The sequence below is a fragment of the Strix aluco genome, chromosome 2 (assembly GCF_031877795.1).
Source record: "Strix aluco isolate bStrAlu1 chromosome 2, bStrAlu1.hap1, whole genome shotgun sequence".
Taxonomy (NCBI): Eukaryota; Metazoa; Chordata; class Aves; order Strigiformes; family Strigidae; genus Strix; species Strix aluco.
In genome coordinates, this window is record NC_133932.1 from 43,631,571 (window position 1) to 43,656,347 (window position 24,777).

Here is a 24,777-nt window from a genome sequence, read left to right on the forward strand (position 1 = left end):
AGACTCCACAAACTCCCAGGGCAACCTACACCAGTGCACAATCACTCTCACAGTGAAAAACTGTTTCCCATTGTTCAGATGGAAACTCCTGTGCTTCAGTTTGTGCCCATTGTTTCTCGTCCTGTCACTGCACACCACTGAACAGACCCTGGCTTTGTCCTCTTTGCAGCCTCCCTTCAGGTATTTATATACATTAATAAGATCCCCCTAAGCTTTCCCTTCTCCAGGCTAAACAGTCCCAGCTCTCTCAGCCTTTCCTCATACGAGAGATGCTGCAGTCCCTTAGTCATTTTCACGGCCCTTCACTGGACTCTCTCCAGTATACCCATGTCTCTCTTATACTGAGGAGCCCAGCCACAATTTATCTATGAGGATCTTATGGGGGACTTTCCTGAAGACTAAGCAGACAATACCCACTGCCCTCCTATCATGTACCAGGCCCATCATTTCATCATACAAGTTTATCAAGTTGGTCAAGCATGACTTCCACTTGATGAAGCCATGCTGACTGCTCCCAATGATTTTCTTGTCCTTAACGTGCCTAGAAATGGTGTCAAGGATTAGCTGTTCCATCACCTTCCCAGGGATCAAGGTGAGGCTGCCCATGTCTGTCTCATACTGGGGAGCCCAGAACTGGACCCAGAACTCCAGATGTGTCTCGCCAGGGCTGAGCAGAGGGGTAGGATCACCTCCCTTGACCTGCTGTTGAAACTCTGCCTAATGCAGGCCAGGATGCTATTGGCAGTCTTTGCCACAAGGACACATTGCAGGCTCATAGTCAACTTGGTGCGCACCAGGACCCCCAGGGGTACTTTCCAGGCAGTCAGTGCCAAGCCTGTACTGGTGCAGGGTTATTCCACCCCAGGGGCAGGACTTGATGTTTCCCTTTGTTGAACTCCATGAGATTCCTGTCAGTCCTTTTCTCCAGCCTGTCAAGGTCACTCCGAATGTCAACACTTATGTGGTCTATGAACCATTCCTCCCAGTTTTGTATCACCTGTGAACTTGCTAAGGATGCACTCTGTCCCATCATCCAAGTCATTAATGAAGATCATAAACAGTATTGGCCCCAGTATTGGCCCCTAGGGTATACTGCTGCTGGCTGTCCTCCAGCTAAACTTTGTCACTGATCATAACCCTCTCAGAAGCTCAGTCAGTTCAGTCTGCCTCACTCTCTATTTACATAGTCTGTACTTCAACTCTGATAACATCCTTACTGACAGACTGGTGGTGTCAAAAGCCTTGCTAAAATCGTAATAAAGAACATCCACTGCTCTCCCCTCATCTACCAAGCCAGTTATTTCATCGCAGGTTATCAGGCTGGTCAAGCATGACTTTCTCTTGGTGAATCCATGCTGACTATTCCTGAGGATCTCCTTGTCCTTCATGTGCCTGGAAGTCATTTCCAGGATTAGCTGCTCCATCACATTCACAGAGATTGAGGTGAGGCTGACCAGCTGAAGTTCCCTGGGTTTTCCTTCTTGCTCTTTTTGAAGATAGGAATGACATTTGCTTTCGTCCAGTCCTCAGACACCTCTCTCAATCACCATGATCACTCAAAGATTATCAAGAGTAGCCTTGCAAGGACATCGGCCAATTCCCTCAGCACTCGTGGGTACATTCCATCATGGCTCACAGACCAGTCCAGTCTGTCCAGTTTGTTTAAATATTCCTTAACCTGATTCTCCTCCACTGAGGGCAAATATACCTTGCCCTGGACTTTCCCCATAATCTCAAGGGTCTGGGATTTCTGAAGACTTGTTTTACCAGAAAAGACTGAAGGGAAGAAGGCATTGTGCACCTTGACCTTTTCCACATTCTTTGTCACTAGGTTGTTCCATTTGGTAGCACGCCGATGCTTTTCCTAGCCTTCCATTTGCTGCTGGTGTACTTGTAAAATGTTTCTTTTGCTCTTCACTCCCCTTGTCAGATTTAACTTCAGGTGGATTTTGGCTTTCCTAACCCTATACTTGCATGATTAGACTGCCAGGTCACTCGTTCCTACTTCCACCTCTTGTATGTTTCCTTGTTATGTCTTGGTTTTGTCAGGAGCTTCTTGTTCATCCATGTAAGCCTCCTGACACCTTTACTGGCTTTCCTGCTTGTCATGATGGACCATTGTTGAGCTTGGAAGAGGCGATCCTTCAAAACAAACACCTGGCCTCTCCCCCCACCAAAAAAAACCTGAACAAAAAAACCCCACTCCAAACAGCTCTCTTGGACCTCTCTTCTCCCCAATACAGCCTCCCAAGCGACTCTTCCCATCAAGTTCCTGAACAACCCAAAATCTGCTCTCCTGAAGTTCAAAGTTGTGATGCTTTTTTTGCTTTCTTCCCTCCACTCAGAATCTTGAATTCCACTCCTGGTGATGGCAGCAAGGCTGTCCCAACTTTCACATCTCTGACCTGTTCTTCCTTGTTGGCAAATATCCTGTCCAGCAGAGCATCTCCCCTTGATGGCTCCTTTGTCAGGGAGCGATTGCCAATGTACTCCAGAAACCTGGACTGCACATGTGCCCTGCTGTGTTGTCCCTCCAAGCAGATATTAAGGTGGCTGAAGTCCCCCAAGAGGACCAGGGTCTGCAAACATGATGCTTCTTTCCAGTTGTACGAAGAAGGCTTAATCTATTACTTCTTCCTGGCCAGGCAGAGTGTAGCAGACACCCATCACGACACTGGTCATGTTGGTCACCTTCTAATCCTGACCCATAATGCTCTCAACTGACTCAATGTCCTGGTCTGTTTTTCCTAAAGAGCCTATACAATACTACTGCAGCAATACATCTGTGTGTGATTAATCCCACTGTATCCCATGATCCCAATGAGATCATAACTCTACAACTATGTGCAGACTTCTAATTCCTCTTGTTCATTCTCCATGCTGCGTATGTTTAGTGCACAGACATTTCTGAGAGGTGCCCAGCCATGCTGGTCTCCCAGAAATGGCATCTGCCTATCTGATAGGCACTTCCTTATTTATGTGGATATGCTTGGTATGGGCCCCCTTCTACCCCATTTTCTTGATTACAAGGTCTCTCCTGTTCTCCTTGCCCCACCTAATTTGCTTGCCAACCTAGACCACCACTTCTTTACTTGATATTTCGTCATTCTCTTTCTCTCGCTCATCTTTTTTTGTGGTCTCCTGTTGAAACTGTGAACTTTTAGGCAGTAGAACTGCCAGCCAATATTCAATAGAGGTAGCCTTTGAGAGGCAATTGTATTTTCACTTTTGATTCAGTTTTGCAAAGATTTGGTCAATCACATGCCATAGAACTGAAGGGGCACATACAGTTCAGTTCCAGATTCTTTATTCTTTTGGGACTTGAATATCTGCATGCAAAACAACAGCCTGAACCTTGCCCAAGTGTCAGGGTAACTTAGAAAATGAATATTGTTAATCCTCAAATCTCAAAAGGGTTAAAATACTAAGCACCACCAAAGGCTCATTTTTCATACCAGATTTATTTCCAGTGGCTCATTTTTATTTAAAAAAAATAAAAGTCAACAGTGACCCATTGCATTTCATGAACTCCACAGGCACTATGATGTCATCTTTTCAGTAATTATCAGTGTGTCCTGTAGATTGCATCCAGGTGTCTAAATTGAAATAAAACCTACACTGAACTCCTTCCACTCCAGTCTTCTCCCTCCCCTCTGCAGCTTTCAGGCCTTTTGTTCTTATTAAGAAACGTAACTGGGCATAAAATTCCAATTTAAAATAAGGCAATCTCTATCAGCCCAAACCAATAAACACTGCATTTTTAAATAAAAGCTTGCTTGGAGATCAACATGTTGGAAAAATTATCAATATTCTTTTAACATTAAAAAGGCATTATTCCTATCATCCAGTAGTGGTGATTGCAACAGTATTTTCCACTGCTTATGCAATACAAAATATTTAATTCCCATCAGATGATAGTTTATCTGCCAACAGCATGAATTCTGAAAAGTGTTTTTCTTATTTTTTAACACAGAGCTGTCTTTGATGACTTTCAGGGAACTGAGATAAAATAAATCAACCCACAGCTTCTCTGCTCACTTAATCAAACAAATAAAATAGAAAAATTAAAAAAGCAAGAAAACAATGTATGGACAGATATACTAGATATGAACTTTCTTTTGGAATTCCCTATGCTATTTGTTGAACTACTGATTGGCTATAACATGTTCAGATCTTAAGAAAATAAAGAATAAAATGTCTTAAGGGCCAGGAAGAGGAGGAGGAGGGTTATTCATCTGAAAAATCCAACATAACAGCCTCTAAACAACCAAAGCCTAGCTGCACTAGTTACACAATACTGGAAAGAGATAACAAGTGCAGCAGGTAGCTAGATTGACTTACCACCACTCTTTATCCCCCAAGACAGGAACCACCTCTATTATAAACACCCAATTTCCTTTTGCCATTCTAACATTTGAGCTCTCCTTAATTTTAAAGGAATCTAATTAACCATGCAGTTAGATATTTTTAAATCTCAAATATTAAACAAGAACTAATCTTTATCAATCCTCTCCTAATAATATGAAAGAGAAAAACTCAGCAGAAGCCAATATAATAAGCTGCTGGAGAAAAAGCAGCCTATCATACACTTGAGTTTCTAAACCATCTATTATAACAGCTGTTTGATAGAAGATAGCTATTAAAAAGAAATGTTACTGCCAAGGAGAGCAGAATATTTAGCCATTCCTCTGTGAATTTATATTAAGATTCCTCTACTGTCTAAGAAAATATGTCAAGCGCATTGAAGAAAAGTTCTGTTGTAATTAGTATTCCAGGTAATACTGAATGACTTAATCTAAGCCTTTCCAAATGGGGCCTAAAAGGCCCATATAAAATATCAAAGCAGGAAAAAAAAAAACAACAAAAAAAAGACTTAGCCAACGCTGAATTTGAGAAACAACTCAGATCCTAGATGAAGTCCATCTAACAAGTAAATATGAAAACCTGATGCCTTGAAAAGATGAGGGAAAAAAATGCAGGCAGCAAGGACTACAATTCTACAAAACCCAAACCAAGAAGTGGCAAGAAGTCATAACTCTTGGCACAGTTGCCCACCACCTGCAAGAGGCACAAAATGGGCCCTAAGAGAGTCTGACTCCTCCCTACTAACGCTAAAAGTCACAAGGCAAAGGTGCTTGTTCTCTCACAAATGCAGCCTCCAGAGATGGAATGTTCCCAGACCCTTATAATCCTGCAAAGAAGCAGCAGCAATGAGAAGCCTTAACAGATCCATTTTTTCTTTACAGTATGCTTTACCCTAGCAAACATTTATTCCCCAAATACAGAAAATTAGAATAGCTATACAGCTGCAAGAGGCAAGGCACTCACTGCTCAAGCCATTCACTTAAATGAACACCATCATGTCCTCTAACTCTGTAAGCACAATCCACTTGCTTTGAGTCAGGTACAGGTTTTTCTTTTTAAGTACCAATTTGATTTTTTTTAATTTTTCATTTCAGTAGGATTTTGGAAAACTTTTTATGTTGAAAAATTTTTCTACTTTATCTCCTCTCCCTTTTTGAAAAACCACTGTCGAATGCAATGGCATACATGATTTCCCAGTTTGATTTTCAGATTTCTCTTCATCTTCCTTCTCCCCATTTCAAAAACCTTTTTCATCTTAAGATGTAGAGCAGCAGAATCCAAGTATTCCTAATTTTATTTTGCCATTCTAAATTTCCAGAGTTCAGAGTCATAAAAAATTACAGTAAAAAAAACCCTGTTGTCAACCTACAATAATTAAAGACTTCTTCACGGAAAAAGTTTAAATATATGAAATTGCTCCAGTCTTGCACCTGTTTTTAACAAAGTTCTGTTTCCTGCACAGATGAGTTGACACATCCTCCTTCTGAAGCTGTGCAGCTGTTAACTTAGATACCAGAGAATTTTTCTGTGTAGGAAATGGTATCAACATACTCTGGAGGCTGAGGGAGAAAAGAAATTTCCTACCTAGACTGATTCCCAGTATCTCCTCCAAATTAAACCAGATTCCCTCCGCTATCTGACACAATATGCGGAAACAGTCAGTATTATTGATAATTCACAAAAGAATTTCCATTGATATCTCCCTGCATTGTAAAATCTAGCCATTTGAGTACCTAAAGTATTTTTTAGGTTCTTATTTTATAAGCACTGATTTTCACATTTTGCTTATGTAACAGATCTGTATGATAATAACTGTCTTAAGAATATCCAAGAATGGAGGTATACTGCTGACAAGAAGAGGAAACAGGGAAAGGCCAAGATTGAATTTGCAGGAAAAGAGAACCAGTGCAAAGAATGGCAGAACAGAGCCCAGTGAACAGAAGGAAAAGGAGACTGGGAACTGAAATGATACTGGATACTATAAAATGATGACAAGCTTCCATAGATGAACCTTTTTCTGAGTAAATCCCTCACCCTTTCAACTAAAAACTGTTAACAAGATTAAAAAAAAAAAAAAAAAAAAAGGCAAATTGCTTGTTGGTTTCTTACTAGTCTTTGATAAAATAAATTGTACCCAGAGTTTGAAAATTAATCACTATCATAAATTCTTTCACCAATGAAGGATCTTCATTCTTGAAGACCACTGGAAAGCAAAACAGGCATCTCTACCCTTAGAGTACTGAAAATAGTAACTACTTTTGATGGAAAAGTCTCTGATTCAAAGAACAACGTGTTAAATTTGCTTGACAAATGAGATAGCTGCCAGACAAGCAACCTCCTAACTTCCCATACACATATGGATGAGCAATATGTTTTAATGTAAGGACTCTTTCCTTCAAATATTTATAGGCAGTTTTGCAAAAACACAGACCACATACCATGCTACATAATACCTTGCAATTATTTTGTGCTTATAAACAAGTCCAAATGTATATTCAGCAGATAAGTTAATTCCCATTCCCGTTACTCAAACTTAATTTTTTTTTCTAAAGTACTTGCCCATAGTTACCACACGGTGGTATCCATGCTAACAGTTTCTCCTATATTGTAATAAAGTTAATACCCTAAATTGCTCCTGTGGATCTCTTCAGACTGGTAAAGAGATGTTATTTTAGTTAACTGAAAAGACAAGGAAGACAACAGAATCACAGAATCATTCAGGTTGGAAAAGACCCTTGGGATCATCGAGTCCAACCATCAGCCCTACTCTACGAAGTTCCCCCCTACACCATATACCCCAATATCTCATCCAAACGACCCTTAAACACATCCAGGGATGGTGACAAAAAATGGTGAAAAAGTGCAGTCCTGCAAAATTTCATTAAAAATAATTTTTGAAATCCCTGTCACTAGGAGATGCTTCCAAATGCTAACAGAACTAATGCACCCCCATTTCCCACAGCAAAACATAACACTTTTCTGGGAAGGCCACAAGAAAGGAACCCCGTGATGCTGCAGCTGTTCCTCTGCAGGAAAAGAAGGTTCAGGGAGGCTGAGCCAGCTTCCCAATCTCTGCTCCCAGAACAGCAGCCTCAGACAACCTTCCTTGTCAATACAGATCTGGGGCTGCTGCAATTCTTACATAACTTCTGGCAACCTAAATGCTGAGGGAATGATTCAAGTAATAACCCAATAAAGCCTTATCCTTGGAAGAAACTGGCATGTTCCTTCTTTGTTTTCTCAGTTCAGCAATTATTATGCTGGTATCTCCTCTTCCAAAAACATGGTATTCACAACTTTGCTTCATAAAGAACAAAAAGAGCCTTTGTATTTTAAAAACACTGCCTAGGAAAATAGTCAAGGTAAGAAAGCAATGGACACCAGCAGTGTGTCATGCGTGTTTGCTCTGTGGTAGCATAATAGCATTGAGATGAAGAGCTAGCTCCAAATGCAAAATGCTACAACCATCAGATCCACTTCCTTGTGTAACACCACAGCTGGGGAGGGTGCAGTAGGGCTGCTATTGGAACAGAAACAAACCAGCAGTTAGATGGAACACAGCTAGTACATGGTGTACCCCCTTTCAGCAAATACATTCTTTTGATTTAGTATTGATTTAATGACTTGTGACACTACACATTAAACGTGCTATGCGTTTTCATAAAAAAAAATAGTAAAAGGATGGGGAAATAAGGAAAAAGATACATGTTTCAGTCCAAAACATTCAGTTCAGAATGTCTTGACTGACATTATCTGGATGCAAGTTTCTCCCAGCAACTCACATGTTAAAAAAACCCCTACTTTTTCACCCTCAGTATGGTCAAGTTCACTATTTTTAGCTATTTTAGTTCTATGTAGTTTAGTGATTTCACCCAAATAATCTTAGCATTGGAAAAAAAAATCATGCTGGTCATTTGACTAAATCAAAAGCATCACAGAGCAATGTTTAGAACACTGTAGGTTATTTGCTCAAGTAATCTACTAACAGCTTTAAATCAATATTCAAAGAAAATTTCCAGTCACAAGATGCACACTTAAATTTAAGAACATAAACCCTAATATTTATTAAGCAGGTTGCTTATTTGTATTATCAAAACCAGACCACAGAAGGAGTACTTGCTGCCTTCTGTGTTTCTCTCACATGTAATATTTGAAATATTTGTACATCAAATAAAAATACAAGAACAGCCACCTGCACTCCAGAACACAGTATGAGCAGTGGTAGTGAAAATAACTCTTAATTTCAGTATTAGGACATCCTCCTACATCTTTGCTTTCATGTTGAATAGAAAGACCTTTTCAAGTTACGATAGTTTTTGAAGACTAACAGGAACAGGAAAAAAACAATTATCGAGATAGTCTGTTCCACTGTTTCTGAATCTAATAAAAATTCTTCAGTACAGTGTACAAGTAAGCATCTTGCCAGAATGAAAAATGCCTTGAAAATAAATACAAAGGGACTTGTTCTTCTGCAAAGTACTTCCATAAAATATGTAACAGATTGCACCAAATGGAATTCCAAAGACAACAAATGTTCCTCTGAAGTATACTTATAAGCCATAATTAAATATATCCTTGCCAAGCTGTATTCAGAAAGAAAAATTATGAAGTCTCCTAGGAAGCAGTTACCCACCCAGTTCTTTATTGTTTGTGTATCTTTGAAGTCTTTTATAGACTACATTCCACCATTATCAGGCACAGTATGGTCTAGTGACAATTCTACAAATATACTCTGAATCTAAACCCTATTGGTTCATATACAGGTGCTAGAAGTATGCATAAGCATCACATTACATTGTTAGTTATCCTAATTAGCATTATATTTCAATTAACTTCATTTGCAGACTTTTCTTAGGGTGCTCTTTCCATGTGTACCAAAACACAGATAAGCCAACACCACCCACCACTTTACTGAACTGTATGTATCCTTCAGAGTTGCCTCGGGTTCTCAACTCAGTAGGTTTGGCAGAGTGACTTCCAGTAGTGACAAAAACCCAGAAAATTAGGGGTTTTAAGACATTGTATTTAAAAAAACCACAACAAAACCGCCAAACCAAACAAAACCAAACCCCCCACAAAACCTCATGAGTTTCAATTTCCCACTTGAGATCTGGAAACGACATTAGTAGAAAAGAAAGTTTTCTGGGGGTTTGCTAAACTAGTGATCTGCTACACTGCTGCACTTCATAACACCTTGGATCGATGACTACCGGCATGTCACACATTTCTAAGGCCACCACCTTAGAAAACTGAAATACTTACTTTGAAATGCTTATCCTATTACAAAACAGAGCACAATGCCTGGAACAAACAGTGCTCCATCAGTTTTCTTGTGTTCTGTTTTCCTCTTCATCTGACAAATCATGAAGGAGATTAAATGATTAATTTGCCCACACCACTATAAAGAAACACTTTTCCTTCCAGTCTTGCAGCAGAAGCAGCAACCAGTTTTAACCCACTCCATTTAGATGAGCCACTACATTTCTCCAGTTAAATGAGCTGCACACCAATGGGGGCATTGCACTTTGACTTGGTTCTCTCAAGGTAGCAAGACTTCCAAAACCAGACTAACTCTGCATGCATTTCCAAATAACAGTTTTATACAAAAGAAGCCTCAGCAGGTGCTGAACAGACATCTCTGCAATGCACAATGTCTAAAATGCTTTTTAGCAAATCAAAGGGAAGAACAATGCAGGTTGCCCTTGGAATACATGGACAGAAACCAGCAAAGACTGGAAAGCTTCACTTTATCATCCATTACACTCAGCAGCCTTGCCAACACCAAGTGGTGTATACATCCACAAAGCCTGTTTCTCAGAACTAGCACCGTATAAAAGTTTAAGAGGGCAATGGGGAGAAGCAAGAGGAAGCAGCAACAACATACTGGAAAAGCATATGAACTTCTGCAGAGCTGATTCTTAGCTGAACTAACTGAATTTGAGTTACCTAAAATAACTGACTCTCCGCCTGCCTCTGCACATTGTTCTCTGAACTTTGATTTTTACCTTTTTTCCTCAGAAAAAAACATACGGACTCACCTGAGTCTCTACTTCTCCCATCAGTGACTTCTGAGATCCATACCTGAGATTTTCAGTTTTATTTATTAGCAAATCTAAGTCATTTGAGAAATGAAGTGTCCCTCCTCCCTATTCTGTAAGCACTACAACAGAAAGAAAAAGGTCACTATCTCATGTTTGCCCCATGTTGTATGGACTCCTGTATAGAGGCAGACACCTACTTTCTTATCCCTGTGACACCTTCCAAACTTCCCCTCCTGCAGTCAGCTCTGAAGGCACCAAGCATACAGCTCCTCTCAGAGGAAGAAAGTTCAAGAGCCTTACTAAAGCCTTCCATTCACAGGGGGGAAATTCAGCCAAACTGCACAAAATCTACAGAATCTGAAATTTAAAAAACACTGCTGTGTATTTTTGCACTTGCTATGTTTCTGACTCTTTTGCCTTGAAGCAATGGACACAATCTTTTATTTACTGAGGGCCACAGTAGCAAACTATTTTCTTTTTAACACACTTTGAGTTATAACTCCCAACACTCATCCTTCTCCTGAGGCATCTAAAAAATATTCACTGTGTACCACAAAAATATGTTACGGACTGTATTTGTAAGAACAGTAATAAGTGTTACCTTATCCTTTTATCTTCAACTTTTTTCAGATACTCATCTCTCTTCAATACTCCCAGTATTGTTTCCCTTTCATGTTCCAACAAAAATGACAAATTGATGATCTCCAAGTGCTTCGTCATGGTTCTTCAACAGTCACTCTTTCAATGACTGTTTTGCTCAATCAATTCTTCCAATGATTTATTTGCACAACTCCAAAGGCACGTTTGTGTCAGAGTTACAAGTTCCACACAGGCAAGAGGTATTTTGAAAAATGCTTAAGTTAACCAGGTGTCAAGATTGTATTGCTTTGCTTTCCAGCTATGCAAGAAATAAAGGTGGCTTCTTTGTTTCTTCCTCAAGAAAGCCAGTCATTTTCCTCGTTACTGAATACCCTTGTGTCCTGGCCAACACTCATCAGCACGCTGCAGGCCTTCTGACTGCATTCACAAGCAGCTGCAGAATCAACTTCCTGGCATAATTGTAGTTTGGAGCCACAAAACAGCTGGGTATATTTATTTCAAACTACCTGAAAGTCAAAACAAACAAGCATACATGATTTTGACATTACCATCACAGTCTGATTTGAGAAAGTCTTAATCTAGTAATGTTTGAAAGTCATCAACGTTTCAGCTTTTGTGTTTAGGGCTGCCATAACATACCTGATGCTGAAATAGCCCAGTTTTTCTGTCTGCCAGTTATCCAACATATGCGTACCAACCAGTGAATTGACATTAAGATTTGGACCCCCCTCATCTTCCAGATTTTCCTCTGCACTATGAAATTGCTACTCCAAAATAATAGCTTTTCTAACCAGACAGTGCCTAGCTGCTGAAGCTTCAGCCAATATCTCAAGAGAAGCTTGTATTTGTTCAGACAGGATTCCTTCTAAATACATTTTACATATCACTCTGCCTAGGTGATATTTTCTACCCCAAACCAGCTGAAGTACTGGCAGCAGTTAACTTTGCATAAGCCAAGTTTTCCCAGTTCTTAGATACTGTTGCTCTTGCAAGGCTATCTTTTAGGATGGAAGACAGTGCAGGTATCTTTACCCTACATGAAGCAGATGTAGTAAGAAATTGCCACTGCATCCTACTTCACTCATGCCTGATTGGACAAATTCTGTGTTGAAACTCTGATACCATTGCCTTCATTCTGCCATGTGCTGGTACAAGAGGTACTAAAACAGCCCTTAACTCACAGGAAGAGATCATCTGGTCTAGCTCACATACCTTTTGGGGTAAGCAGTAGACATTTCTGTTACACATGTAGTTGCTAAAAAATGGCAATAGCAAAACCAGCCAGAACACTTGTTCTATGAAAAAGGAAACTAATAAATAATGAGATACTGTTTTTAACAAACTACCACTTAAGACTTCCCTGCTTTAGACAACACATTGAAACAAAGAAATTACCTCAACAGTCAGAATCCAATATAACTGTTAAGCAGATATTCTTTTATTGGCAGCACTGGGGTCGCCCTGGGGATTCTCCACCATAAGGGCTCCCAAGAATTAGCAAGGGACATCGGTTTACATACACACAAATCATACATATTCATTAGATTTCCTAGAAAGGGGTGTCTTATGATCATGAGTTCCCAGAATTCATTTGCATAATCCAAGCATGAGTAGTGAAAATAGGGTGAGGGTCTTTGGTGGTCGGGGGAGGAAGTAAGCAGTCTTCTTCACAGCGTTCGCTAGTTGACCCTCTTTTCAGAGCATGCGCTGTGAAGTAAAGTCCAAGTGTCTCCCTCCTAAGTCAGCAAAATCAGTTTCCCTATAACAGGGTCTCTGTGTCTCTTTGTTAGAGACCCCCTTATCTCATTCTAGGAGTTGCCCAAGTGTCCACTGAAGGCCTTGAGGCTGCTATCAGTGATTTACGTAGGGAGCTTAACGAGCGTTTCCATCTTACCTAAACAGACAAAGGGACCTAAAGAAACAGTTCAGGAGTCTGGAGTCAAAACACAAGCAAAGCTTTGAAACAAACGAAGCAAAGCACAAGCAAAGCTTTCATACATCACATCACAGTTTAGTCTTAATAACTGTCAGAAATTCATTTGTTTGAGCCCTTTCATTCCCTTTCAACATGACTAGAGACCAGACCTGTATGTTACATTAAGATTTAACAGGGAAATTTGCACTTCTCCTTTCCTGCACTTTTTGCTCTCTCTCTAAATAGTCCAGAATAAATTAGCTGACAAAAGCTGAATTATGAACCAATTTAGGGTTTAAAAACAAAAGTAACCATCCAGCTTTTAGAAACTGACAATGATCCTTTCAACAGACTTTTGATGTTTTATTAAGCAGCCCTGTGGCTGGTTAGGAAATGTAGTTGTTTTCATCCTAAACTGAGTGAAGATTTCACACAACAAAGCATTTGAGGAATGCTAAAATGCAAATTAGGACACATGTAAAAATGAAAAGCCCCCTAAAAGGATAGACTTGGTTCTCATCTACATTCAATATGCAGATAGAGCATTAATTTCTTAAGTCAGAGTAAAGCAATGATCTAATATTGGACTTGCAAAGGAAGTAGTAACAGAGGAGGAATGAATGAAGTGACACAATCACAAGACAGTATGTAAGTGAGCCTCTCGAATATGTGGGTTTTTTCCCTTGCCTCATGGAAAGGAGTAGAACTGCTCCTTGGAACTATCCACATGCTTTTCCAACTTTCCTTATCCCTGTGGAAAGGGATTTCTAGAATGGAGTCTTCCTCTCTGAATCTATTGTTGAGGGAAGATACATTAGAAATAACAGACATGTTAGCACATGACAGCAAAATTAGACACAACTGAATAATAAGGTGCAGTTTATCCTGAAGTATACCTGCATCCACTGTACACAGGCACCATGTCTATCCAGAGAGCGTTCACTCACCCTCCCAAGACAAAAGAATTACTTAAGGCTTGTTTTTTTGAGGGAAAAAAAAAGGGGGGGGGGGGAGGAGAAAAAGCATTACAGTGGGGAAGAACATGCCATTTATTTTTGCTAACTGCTAACGCTGCTTGTGACAATTAGAAATATAGCACCCCTGAACCGGAATCTTTGTGAGGGATGTTAGTTAAGAGCTACAGGAAGCACAGTGAATCCACTGCAATCAGCTACATTTGGAGTGACCCCAGGTGCAGCAACCACTACTGTCACCGCCACATGTATCCTCCTTGAACCCATCAAATCAACAGCTTCATCTGCACTCCAAAATGCTCTCCCCTCACCTCTCCCCCATCCCCTCAGGAAGGAGGAGAAGCATCCTGCTCCCTAGAGAGAGAGGCAGAGCTAAAAGGAAGCAAGATGAACAGGAGAGGAATTATCCTCTTTTCTTCAATGACGCTATTATCAAATTGCTTGATGCAAGAAATTACTTCCACCGCCAAGTCCTTATGTTTACTTTGCCGGAAGCCAGTATGTGGGATGATTTAGTGACTCAGCAACAAAACCAGCATTTTCCACGTGAACTGACTGCAGTGGTATGGGAACCGTGGCATTACCTCATGTTGCTTGAGTGGCCTTCAGCTACTGCTGGTGAGAAATTCTTTGCCAGCAATGTGGTCTGCACTACACCTATTTACTAGCACAGATGTATGTGGGACGGGCACAAACGGTACTTCCATACTGGTAAAGAAATTCCTACCAACAGTAGCCAAATGCAGCATGGTGTGGTGGACTGCAATTGACTTTTGTCACATGAGAAGCTGGGATATAGCATCTCTTGAAAAGGCACTAACCACTGTCCAAACCAAAGCTGCACAAGGCACAATGATCAGGTTGGAAACTCATCAGGAGAAGGACTGATGGCACTGCTGCCTCTTACGCATGCTTCAGGAGGCCACAATTCCCACCTCCCAACTCAGTGCTGGCACTATTTATCACAGCGCTCTGAATCTGGATCCAATGCACTCAGCTTTGACACTCAAATGAAAAGAGGCATGTTTCACATACGTGCTGCTTAAAACACACAAATCCCCTGTATCCTGATTTCATTCACATGGGGGTCTGAAATAAAATTCATAGAATCATAGAATAGTTTGGGTTGGAAGGGACCATAAAGATCACCTAGTTCCAACCCCCCTGCCATGGGAAGGGACACCTTCCACTAGACCAGGTTGCTCAAAGCCCCATCCAACATGACCTTGAACACTTCCAGAGAGGGGGCAACCACAACTTCTCCACGCAGCTTGTGCCCGTGTATCCCTACCCTCACAGTAAAGAACTTCTTCCTTAAATCTAATCTAAATCTACCCTCGTTCAGTTTAAAACCATTACCCCTCATCCTAGCACTGCACTCCCTGATAAAGAGTCCCTCCCCATCTTTCCTGTAGGCCCCCTTTAAGTACTGGAAGGCCACTATAAGGTCTCTCCTGAGCCTTTTCTTCTCCAGGCTGAACAACACCAGTTCTCTGAGCCTGTCCTCACAGGGGAGGTGCTCCAGCTCCCTGATCATCTTTGTGGCCCTCCCCTGGACCCATTCGAGCAGGTCCATGTCCTTCTTATGCTGGGGGCCCCAGAGCTGGACACAGTACTCCAGGTGGGGTCTCACGAGAGTGGAGTAGAGGGGGAGAATCACCTCGCTCGACCGCTTGCTAAGTAAACAATTGAAATTTTGATTGGCTCTGACTCACATCAGTTTGAGAAATCTACTTATAACACTGGCCACACTTCTCCTGATGCAGCCCACAATATGGTTGGCTTTCTGGGCTGCAAGCACACAATGCTGGCTCATGTCCAGCTTTTCACCCACCAGTACCTCCAAGTACTTCTCTGCAAGGCTGCTCTCAATCTCTTCATCCCCCAGCCTGTATTGATACTGAGGGTTGCTCCAACCCAAGTGCAGGACCTTACACTTAGCCTTGTTGAAGCTCACGAGGTTCACATGGGCCCACTTCTCAATCCTGGCAAGGGCCCTCTGGATGGGAAAACTAAGATGGCTTCACTAGGTAGCATGGTCCATGTCCACAGTTATCTTTTATCTTTTCTGAGGCCCACAGCTGTATGCAAGCCTATAATGGGGGAAGGAAGGGATGGACAGCCAACATTAAGTCTAATAAAATGGCAGAAAGACATTAATAGGTTCCTGTCATACCAAGAACCTTTAACAAATGTAAAGCTTACCATGTTGAGAGTGTAATGGCCAACTTGTCTCTCTTCCTGTTTTAACTTAAGCATACTGCTTGCAGAATGCCATATACAGGAGCAAGAAAAACCAGCTTCACTTCTCAACCAAGTGTTTGCAAAGCGCACACGCCCAGATAAGCAAACTAAGTGCCAGCAGGTACTGAAGCAGCAGGAAATGCTTGTTGCACAAAATCAATAAATTTGCAAGGTAAGGGTGACTCAAGACAGTGAAATCAAGTGGTAAGAAAAGAAAACCAAAGCAAATTTGCTGAATGTGATCTTGTTTAATGACACATGGATTAGACTGAGTGCTTGCTCTAGTCAGTATTGCAATGCAAATAGTGAGCAGATTCTTTGACTAAGAACAAACTTCAAAGATCTTTAGATATAAGAGCTGGAAAATTTATGAACTGGCAACTCATATATTGCATTAAAGAAAAGGTCACATATGAGTGGCAGCAACATTGTTTAAAGAGACATTAAAAGCACAGAATACCATCATACAAATTTGTACCAGTGCACTGAAATGGATGCAAGCTGAGAGAAAAGTTGAAACTGATTCTTTAAGTCTACCTCTCTAAGTCATGTAGTATAAGCGTGTTTGACTTCATAGTAATCAGAAAAACTCAGATTCATTAATCAAACAAAAACAATGGGTTCAGAAGCAGTACATTTCTTAGGTCAGGCACAATTCCAGCTTTCTGGTAATGTCTTGGCAAAGCTGTCACATACCTACAGGACTGCAGATCTCTCTCCAACCAGACAATGCCTTCAAGCTATATCCAGTTTCCAGCACTAGTGTGATAACATTTCAAAAACAAAATCATAAGTCTTTAAAGACTAAAGCAATAATGTTAAAGCTCATTAAGTCGATGAAGTATTCCACCTTACTGTGTAAGTAAGCACTAAATTAACATGCCTGATTATACAAATAAGAGAGCTAAGACTAAGCTCAGTACTGCCAGTCTGAGCGTTCATTAAACGATGCTCCTACTACAGGTCTCCCTCTGCTTTTCAGCCCTTATAATAATCTTCAAGTAACATGAAAAAGCATTTAAAAAAAAAATTACATTTTCTGTTTCCCTGCTGTAGAATTTTAGGCTCATACAGCTGCCCAAACAGTCAGGTTTCATATCGCAAGTGAGAGGGAACACCACTGGCCAGTGAAAGCTTCCTGTGGAGTACACCACTTGGCTGCTACCCCAACAACCTTGTGTTATTTTTCAAGTGCGCATGAAGGCAGGGGAGCAAGTGCAGAACAGACCAGAGGTAGAGAGTACACCAGACGGCATTCACATGTGAACACAAGCCCACGCTCCCCACAGATCCTACAAAACATTTAAATAAGAGAATTTAACCCCTTAGGTGATGCTTTGGAATAAACAAACATCTAATAATCTTCTCTACATTACACTCCTTTAGCTAATATACTTATAAGCAGGAGGAAAGAAGTGGGAAGCATGACATAACAGGGTGGCAATCTTTTTCTTTTGTTTTGCTCACGATTGAGCAAACATCGTTCACCTTCCTGGCTGAGCATTTAACCAGAAAAGGTGATACCTCCCTGGGTAAGAATGGAAATGAAATTCAATGCGTCAGCTTGCAAAATTAAACAAACCAAACAGCTCCAAACCAAAGAATGAAGGAAGGAAAAATATTTTTGCTATTGTTAAGCAAAAAAAAAAAAATCTGTGCAATGTTAAATCATCCATGAAAATATGACCTGGGCTTGAGTCATCTCAATCTTATTGCTTAGTCACAGTGTGCATGAAGGCAGTATTCATTTAATACTGAACTTTACCTTAATACGTTTAAGTTATTCCCTGTGTGTCTATACTTTCTGTGATGAAATGGAAAGAAAAGCAGTGAACTGAGGTCTAGAATAGAACAGATTTATACAGTTGTAAACCAAATTCTAATGCGTACCTTACTTTTTTTTTTGATAGCTGGATAAATTAGAAATTTAACCAAGACTCACAGTTATAAAATTTAACTGAGTCAAGTTGAAGCAAGTTTATCAACTGTTTACTTTTAAAAATTCATAGCACCCTGTCCCTACATTAAAATAGGCATAGCATTGGGGAGCAAGAATCACTTCTTGATACTGAGTTCTCTTGGAAATAGAAAGCAAGTACAATGCCAGCAAATTTCCTAATCCTTCTTTCTAACCACTAGCATTTCTTACAAGTACCAACACAGTGAGTTTAGGAGAAATTAATTTAGTATGTATTATGTTATGACACAATTGCATTTGACACCAAGATGCACAGGACAGGCATGAACTAGCACACACTGGACATCTGAAAGCCACTATCATCAATGTTACTGGTCAGCAGCTGCTGCTCCATGATCTAGTCATGGCCTATCTCCATCCTCCTTAAACGCCCTGTCTCCTGTTCACTGGGACTTGAGGCTGCTCTGGGCAGCAACCATCATGTGTAACTGTGTACAAGATCCCTGGGGCAGTGGTTTGTACTGCAGTGCTATTACAGGATTCTTCATCTAACATGAAGTAGAAAATACATGGTAAAACAAGAGGATTATTTTCATTACTTAACAAGATGTTCTTACAAAGTAAAGTATCTGTTTCTTTTAGCTGTGTGCTGGGTTTGAGTGGTAGGGTTTTTAGTAGTGAGGGAGGGGGCTACAGCAGTGGCCCCCTGTGAGAAACTTCTTGAAAGCTCCCCTGGCTCCAAGTCAGACCAGCCTCTCGCCAAGGCCAAGCCAATTAGCAATGGTGGCCATGTCTCTTCGATAACGTATTTAAGAAGGGGAATCTGGGAGGGACCTGGGACTTGTAAGGAGGAGTTAGGAGAAGGCCACCTATGCAAACACCGAGGTCAGTGGAAGGAAGGAGGATGAAGGGGGGGAGGTGTGCTGGAGCAGAGATCCCCCCTGTATCCCCTGGTGAGACACAGGGCTGCTCCCCTGCCACGCATGGAGATCACCGCAGGAGCAGAGATTCGCCTGCGGCCTGTGGAGGACCCCACACTGGAGCGGGCAGCGGCACCCAAAGAAGGCCAGAACTCTGTGAGCAGAAGCCCCCGCTGCTGTAGTTTGGCGCTGGGAGGACTGCAACACATGGGGATTACCCACGCCAGAGCATCTCGAGAAGAATGCAACCCCTGGAGGACTCACAACAGAAAGTTTGTGGAGGACTGTCTCCCATGAGAGGGACACCGTGTGGAGCAGAGGAGTGTTTCACCCTCCCTTGGAGAAAGGAGCAGCAGACTAACCAAAAACACCTCATTCCCTGTCCCTGTGGGAAAGAGGTAGAGATATCAGGAACAAAACTGAGCCCTGGAAGAAGGAAGGAGTGGGAGAGGCATTTTTAAGATGTGGTAATGCTTCTCACTGTCCCACTCTGTTAAGTGTTGGTTTTGTTAGCATTTGAAATAAAGTGATGTTCTTTTTCTTCCCCTAACAAGCCTCTCTTTTGCCCATGACCATAATGGGTGAGACACCCCTCCCTGTCCTTATCTCGATTCCTGAGCGTTTTGCTTTATTTCCTCCTTCCCAGCACTGGAGGGGGGGTAAGGGGTGAGCAAATGGCTGCATGGTGCTCAGTTGCCTTCTGGGCTCAAACCATGACAAGCTGCAGCAAGCAATTGACTGAAATATCAGTAGGTTTGCTTGATTTTTTGCCCCAACAGAAATTTCTAATCAGAATGCATCAGCAGGTATGTTCCACAGAAATGGATGAGGATTCTTCAAAAATTTCAACAGAAACTTGTTTGTAAATCTTCAAGTTCAAATGTTTTCACTAATTTGCTGAATTAAGAGTACTCCAAAGAAAGTGCCTTGACTTTATCAAACATTTCATTTTGCAGAAAAACTCCTGACTATCAAGCTGAGGTTTAGTACACTTGACAAAATTCTGTCATTGACTTTGCTTTCTTCATGAATGAAGAAAACCGAAATTATCTTTGAGCTTTGCCAGAGGGCTGCAGGAAGGTTGCTGAGGAACTGCAGCCAGGCTGCAGAGTCAGAGAAGAGGAAACTAGCATTTAGAAAAGCAGCCATTTGGAAAAGCATCCACCAAGCCAGTGAAACCCTCTCTAGGTTTGGGGAGAAGGGAACCCAGACCTTGTGTGTGAGTGCTTTGAATGAGGCAATGTGCATTAGATGTGTGTAGGAGGTGAGAAATCCAGTCCTCTGTTATTTCAGCCTGTTAGATGCTAGGTGCTCATATGCCTTTCTGCAACAGTATGGTGTAGCAACACTCATTATCCACTACATGTGATAATAATTTTCTATTCGATTTAGCAAAGAACTGAATTCAGGTTTTAATGAAAAGAAGTAAGTTTGTTTTCATGCACACCAAAGGTATATAATCATATGTTATATGATTTATCTCTATAGAGGTGTGAAAAATCTTTAGAAGATTCATCTGCCCAAGGCAGGCAAGTGGGAGTGATGTTGGACTACACGATCTTTAAAGGTCCCTTCCAACTCAAGTCATCCTATGATCCTATTCTATGATCTCTCTTATTTATTCTGACCTAGTCATCCCAGACCCACTCTATAAGCAACAGAGATAAACAGTCATTTCTAGGGCATGACTCACCTCATCTTCATGAGAAGATTTTAAAAAGGTCAGAGGAATCATTGTCTAGTAGCATCCATTTCTCTCCACTGACTGTGAAGGGGATGCAGCATGACTACCTCAAATGCAGGCATACAAATCACACAAGCAAACGCATCCTGGTTCTCATTTGCTGTATAAAATGAGCTGTTCACAAGGACACTTGTCCAGAAACCTACCAGAGGATATAAACAGCTTAATCAGAAAGTGGGATGATCTTGGAGAGTTGCCTTGTTTTGTTTTTCATTAAATACAATGCTACAATGTTTTTCTCTACAAACAGCAAATAAAGCTAACAGCTCACTTAAATCTTGCCATGAAATGCATCAGTGTGTTGTCCCAGTTCATCTACCTCAAAATGGGCATGGCGGGGAAGTCTGCATTTGTAAGCATATCGGTTTCCAAAATTCTTGTGGCAGGCAGGAAAAACACCCACAAAAATCTAGTTAGAAAATGTAATCTCGCTTTCACAGGTTACACTGCTGTCTGTCTGAAGTCTGAGTTGTGTATCAGCTATCAGAGTCCTGAGGATCACTTTCAGTAGGGCGGAAGAAGTAGTGGAATATGCGGAGGCTTCCTCTGCTTCCCAGGGTGAGATTTGTAACATAAATGCCTATCCAAGACAGCTCAAAGTAATAGCACAAGGTCTGTGGGGAGCAGCCATGCATATCATCTATGACTGAGGACCAGAACTTAGTTCAGTGAGAAAAGAACTACACGCTGCTGTCTGATCTTCTAGGACTGCAATGAATCCAATGAGCAACTTCAGCAAAAGCCTATATAGACTGCATGACAGCAGCATACACAGAATCAGCATAATTTGTCATACACTGTATAACAAGCAAAGAAAATGGAGAGATTCCTCCAAAAATACTGTTCAAAGGGAACATCTGGAATTATTTTCTTTGCCATTTTAAAACTCGTCCTCTCAGCACAGCCCATCCAGTGCCTCAGATGTATCTCTCCTGAGAAAAGGGCATGCAGCTGAAGTTGACAGTGCTGAACAGACTGTCTGGCTTCAGTGTAGTTTGCACAAAAAGCAACAGCAGAGATTTAGCAGTAGAGTCTTCAACAGTGGCTAGCAAGCAGCAGCCGGGCACAGTGCTGGAGGAGTGAAGTTCAAAGCCGCACAATGGATCACTGTGTGGGAACTGCTCCAAACTAGAAGGAAGCAGATGTAACTGCCAAAGATGACCTTATAGGACATGACGGAAGATAGAGATTTCCATCACAGAAATACCTTATGAGACCCGAGGCTTCGATACGTCTTTGTTAGCAATCTGAATTTTCAAACGTAGACTACCTAACGTAGACTATACTATAATACGTTACGCTAACTACAAGAAAAGGATCACAAGCTTTCTCATCTATCCTCCTGGCCATGACCTGTCAAGGCAATTCCATAATACTAGTGGTGCTGTACAAACAGCAGAAAGACACAGAAGCCCTACAACAACACAGACAAGCCCTCAATTATTTCTCTTCACTTCAGATTCCCTTTGTAACCATACTTGATACCTCTCTCCCTCTTTCTAGCTAGATGTGTAATTCCAGTGGCACTATAAGCAAAAGAGTTCAAGAACCTGGAGGTGGGCTTCCAGACTTTCTACCTGTCCTAGAACTACTATTCCAAGCTTTGGGAAGAACAGCTGGTGGGTACAGCCAACATATTACGTAACACTAGCTGTTAAGTGAAAGGGCAACAGAGAAGTTATTCAGGAGAAAGAGTGTGCAGAGCTGCACTCACAGAATATTAATCATAATATGACCTTTCTGTAGCAGTTTTCTGCCTCCTCTTGGCCAAGATTTACTCCAGCAATCTGCATAGTAAGTGCTTTGGCCTTTTGATTGCATTTACAATACAGACAGCTTATGCCACTTGAAACAATACCAAAATGTATCCTTATGTGAGGGTCAAACTACTCACTGGTCTAGGTTTGAGATGGAAAGCATAGTTGATGTACACTTCCAGCAGGAAATCTATGAAAGATCTTTCAGAGGGGAACAAGTAATTTCTGAGATGGTCCAGTGTACACAGAGTAGGCAGCCAAAGTTTGCCAGCATGAAAGGGATGTCCTCACCTCACCTGGAGAGCACATCTCTCCAAGATGATGTGCTCATCATAGCACATAGTCAGGAGACATAGTCAGGAAACGCTAGTAGTTGTATCTCTTGCCACTGCTGCTGCTTCTTGCTAACCTACAGCAATCAGCCCATCACAACCTGACCTGTAAAGCCAAGTTCCTCATTTACCAGTACAGGTTTTAGAAGCTAAGGATATATCTATGGAAGCCTAGTTAATAATTTATCAGTGTGAACAGAGTTTCTCCAGTGAAAAAATGCTGGATACCCATGTTCTACCGTTGAGCATTTCTCCTTACATATCATGTGCAGCAATTAAACTTTAACAGATGCCTTCAGGGAGTATGTAGAAGTGATAAGGACAGTTTTAGATTGGGACTATTGAAAAGTTAATAAAATCACTGACTCGGAGCACAGAGATTTGGGGTAGGTTTTGTTATTTTCCCCACATTTATTAGTATATCAGCTCATTGTTGCACACGGCTCATGCTCTTCAGCCTAGCAGGCACTCTCAAAAGGATTCATGTGTGCACCTTGTCTGGCACACACTAGCTTATCTTCCAAGAAAATCTAGGAAAAAATGCCTCCCTACACGATAAACCCAGATGGTTGAGGAAGAGAAAAGGACAGAAATTTTTCTGTGACATATTCCAATATTAGATCAAGTGATCTTCCCAGTCCATTGGTATTGAAACACCACTCACGAGCAAATGCTGCCCCACATTTCCATGTGTAGACTACTGGGTACTGATAACTGTCTGGATCCCCTCAGAGACTGCACAGGAAGAACCTGTCAGGACTGGAAGTCTGTTATTTTGTGACAGAAGAACAAGCCTCCCTAATTCTTAAAAAGTGCAAGATTTTGACTCTATCTACATCTTTATTCCTTCCTTTATCATTATTGCAAATCAGCATGCTCAAACACGTATCTTTTCCTCTTATTTAAAGCCCCTAAAGTAATGTTTCCAGAAACCAGAGTAAATAAATGCAAACAAAAAAAGAGGTTTTGGCAAAAACATCTTCTGATCACCCCTAGTTAATATTCTGTAATAACTCCTGCCTTTACCACTTGTGAATATCAGTATTATTCCAACCCTCAACAATTAAGCTTGTATGTGTGCACAAAACCCTTAGGCAATTGTTGCTATATTGTGAATGTTATCCCGGAATTCTTCAAGAAACAAACCAAACCCCCCTAAGCCATGAAGTCTTAGGCACAGCCTGCAGTACTACATCAGACTTTCAAATGTTCAACACCTTAAAAACGTGTCAATTTTTATTCCACTCACTTAGCAATATGAGAAAATACACAACCACAGATGTTATTTTCCACAGGACCCCTGTTCCATTCAAGACACAGGAAAGATAATGGCAAGGCAGCTGCACAGAATTTCTTCCAAGTTTCACCATTCAGCATATAGCCCATGCCTCATTTGTAGCACATTTTCTCACTCCTGAATACAGAATTAATACAAGACTCTACTTCTGCTATCATACTTGTACACATGTATCCAAGTACCTTACAAACACTGATCTATACAGTATTTTTGATATATTACCTTAAGTTTTAGATAGATGTCCTGCTTTCAACCAGTATAGAGTTAATTTTCATTGGAGTATTTCATACCATGTGATGCCATGCCCAGGGATTTAGGTGGGCGGGCTCTCTTGCTCTCACCGGGCTTTTCACTTGGGGCTTGCACCACGCGCGCCGTCTGCTCGTTGGGCCATTTCACCTGTTTTCTTTTTGGACTCACTATTGTTACTGTTGTTCTCTTGCTATATTTAGTAAATTCTTTCTTTTTATTCAACCTACAAATTATCTTTTGTCCCTCCCCTATTTTACCAGAGGGGGGAGGGGGAGGTGAACAGCCGGCCATGTGGCATCTGGCTACCGGCTGAGTTCAAACCTCCACAGTTTTTGGTGTCCAACGTGGGGCCCCAAGGTTTTTCTTTTTGTTTGAGATAACAACAAAACGGGTAAAATGTGGATTGCTTGGCTCCTTA

At 41.2% G+C, this 24,777-nt stretch overlaps 1 protein-coding gene across 7 annotated transcripts in view; it reads right to left on the reverse strand.

The window, feature by feature from the left end:
* SYTL5 (synaptotagmin like 5) overlaps nucleotides 1-24,777 on the reverse strand; it is a 108,811-nt gene that overhangs the window by 64,076 nt on the left and 19,958 nt on the right. For 6 of the 7 annotated variants that reach the window (XR_012621922.1, XM_074814570.1, XM_074814574.1 and 3 more), the window contains one exon: nucleotides 11,008-11,512. Coding sequence is in view for 6 of the 7 variants with exons in the window: in XM_074814570.1 (XP_074670671.1) it covers nucleotides 11,008-11,126 (119 nt within the window). In the remaining variant the exon portion in view is untranslated. Of the gene's footprint in view, nucleotides 1-11,007; nucleotides 11,513-12,218; nucleotides 12,261-24,777 lie in introns of those variants that run through there. The other variant, XM_074814571.1, reaches the window with a different exon arrangement.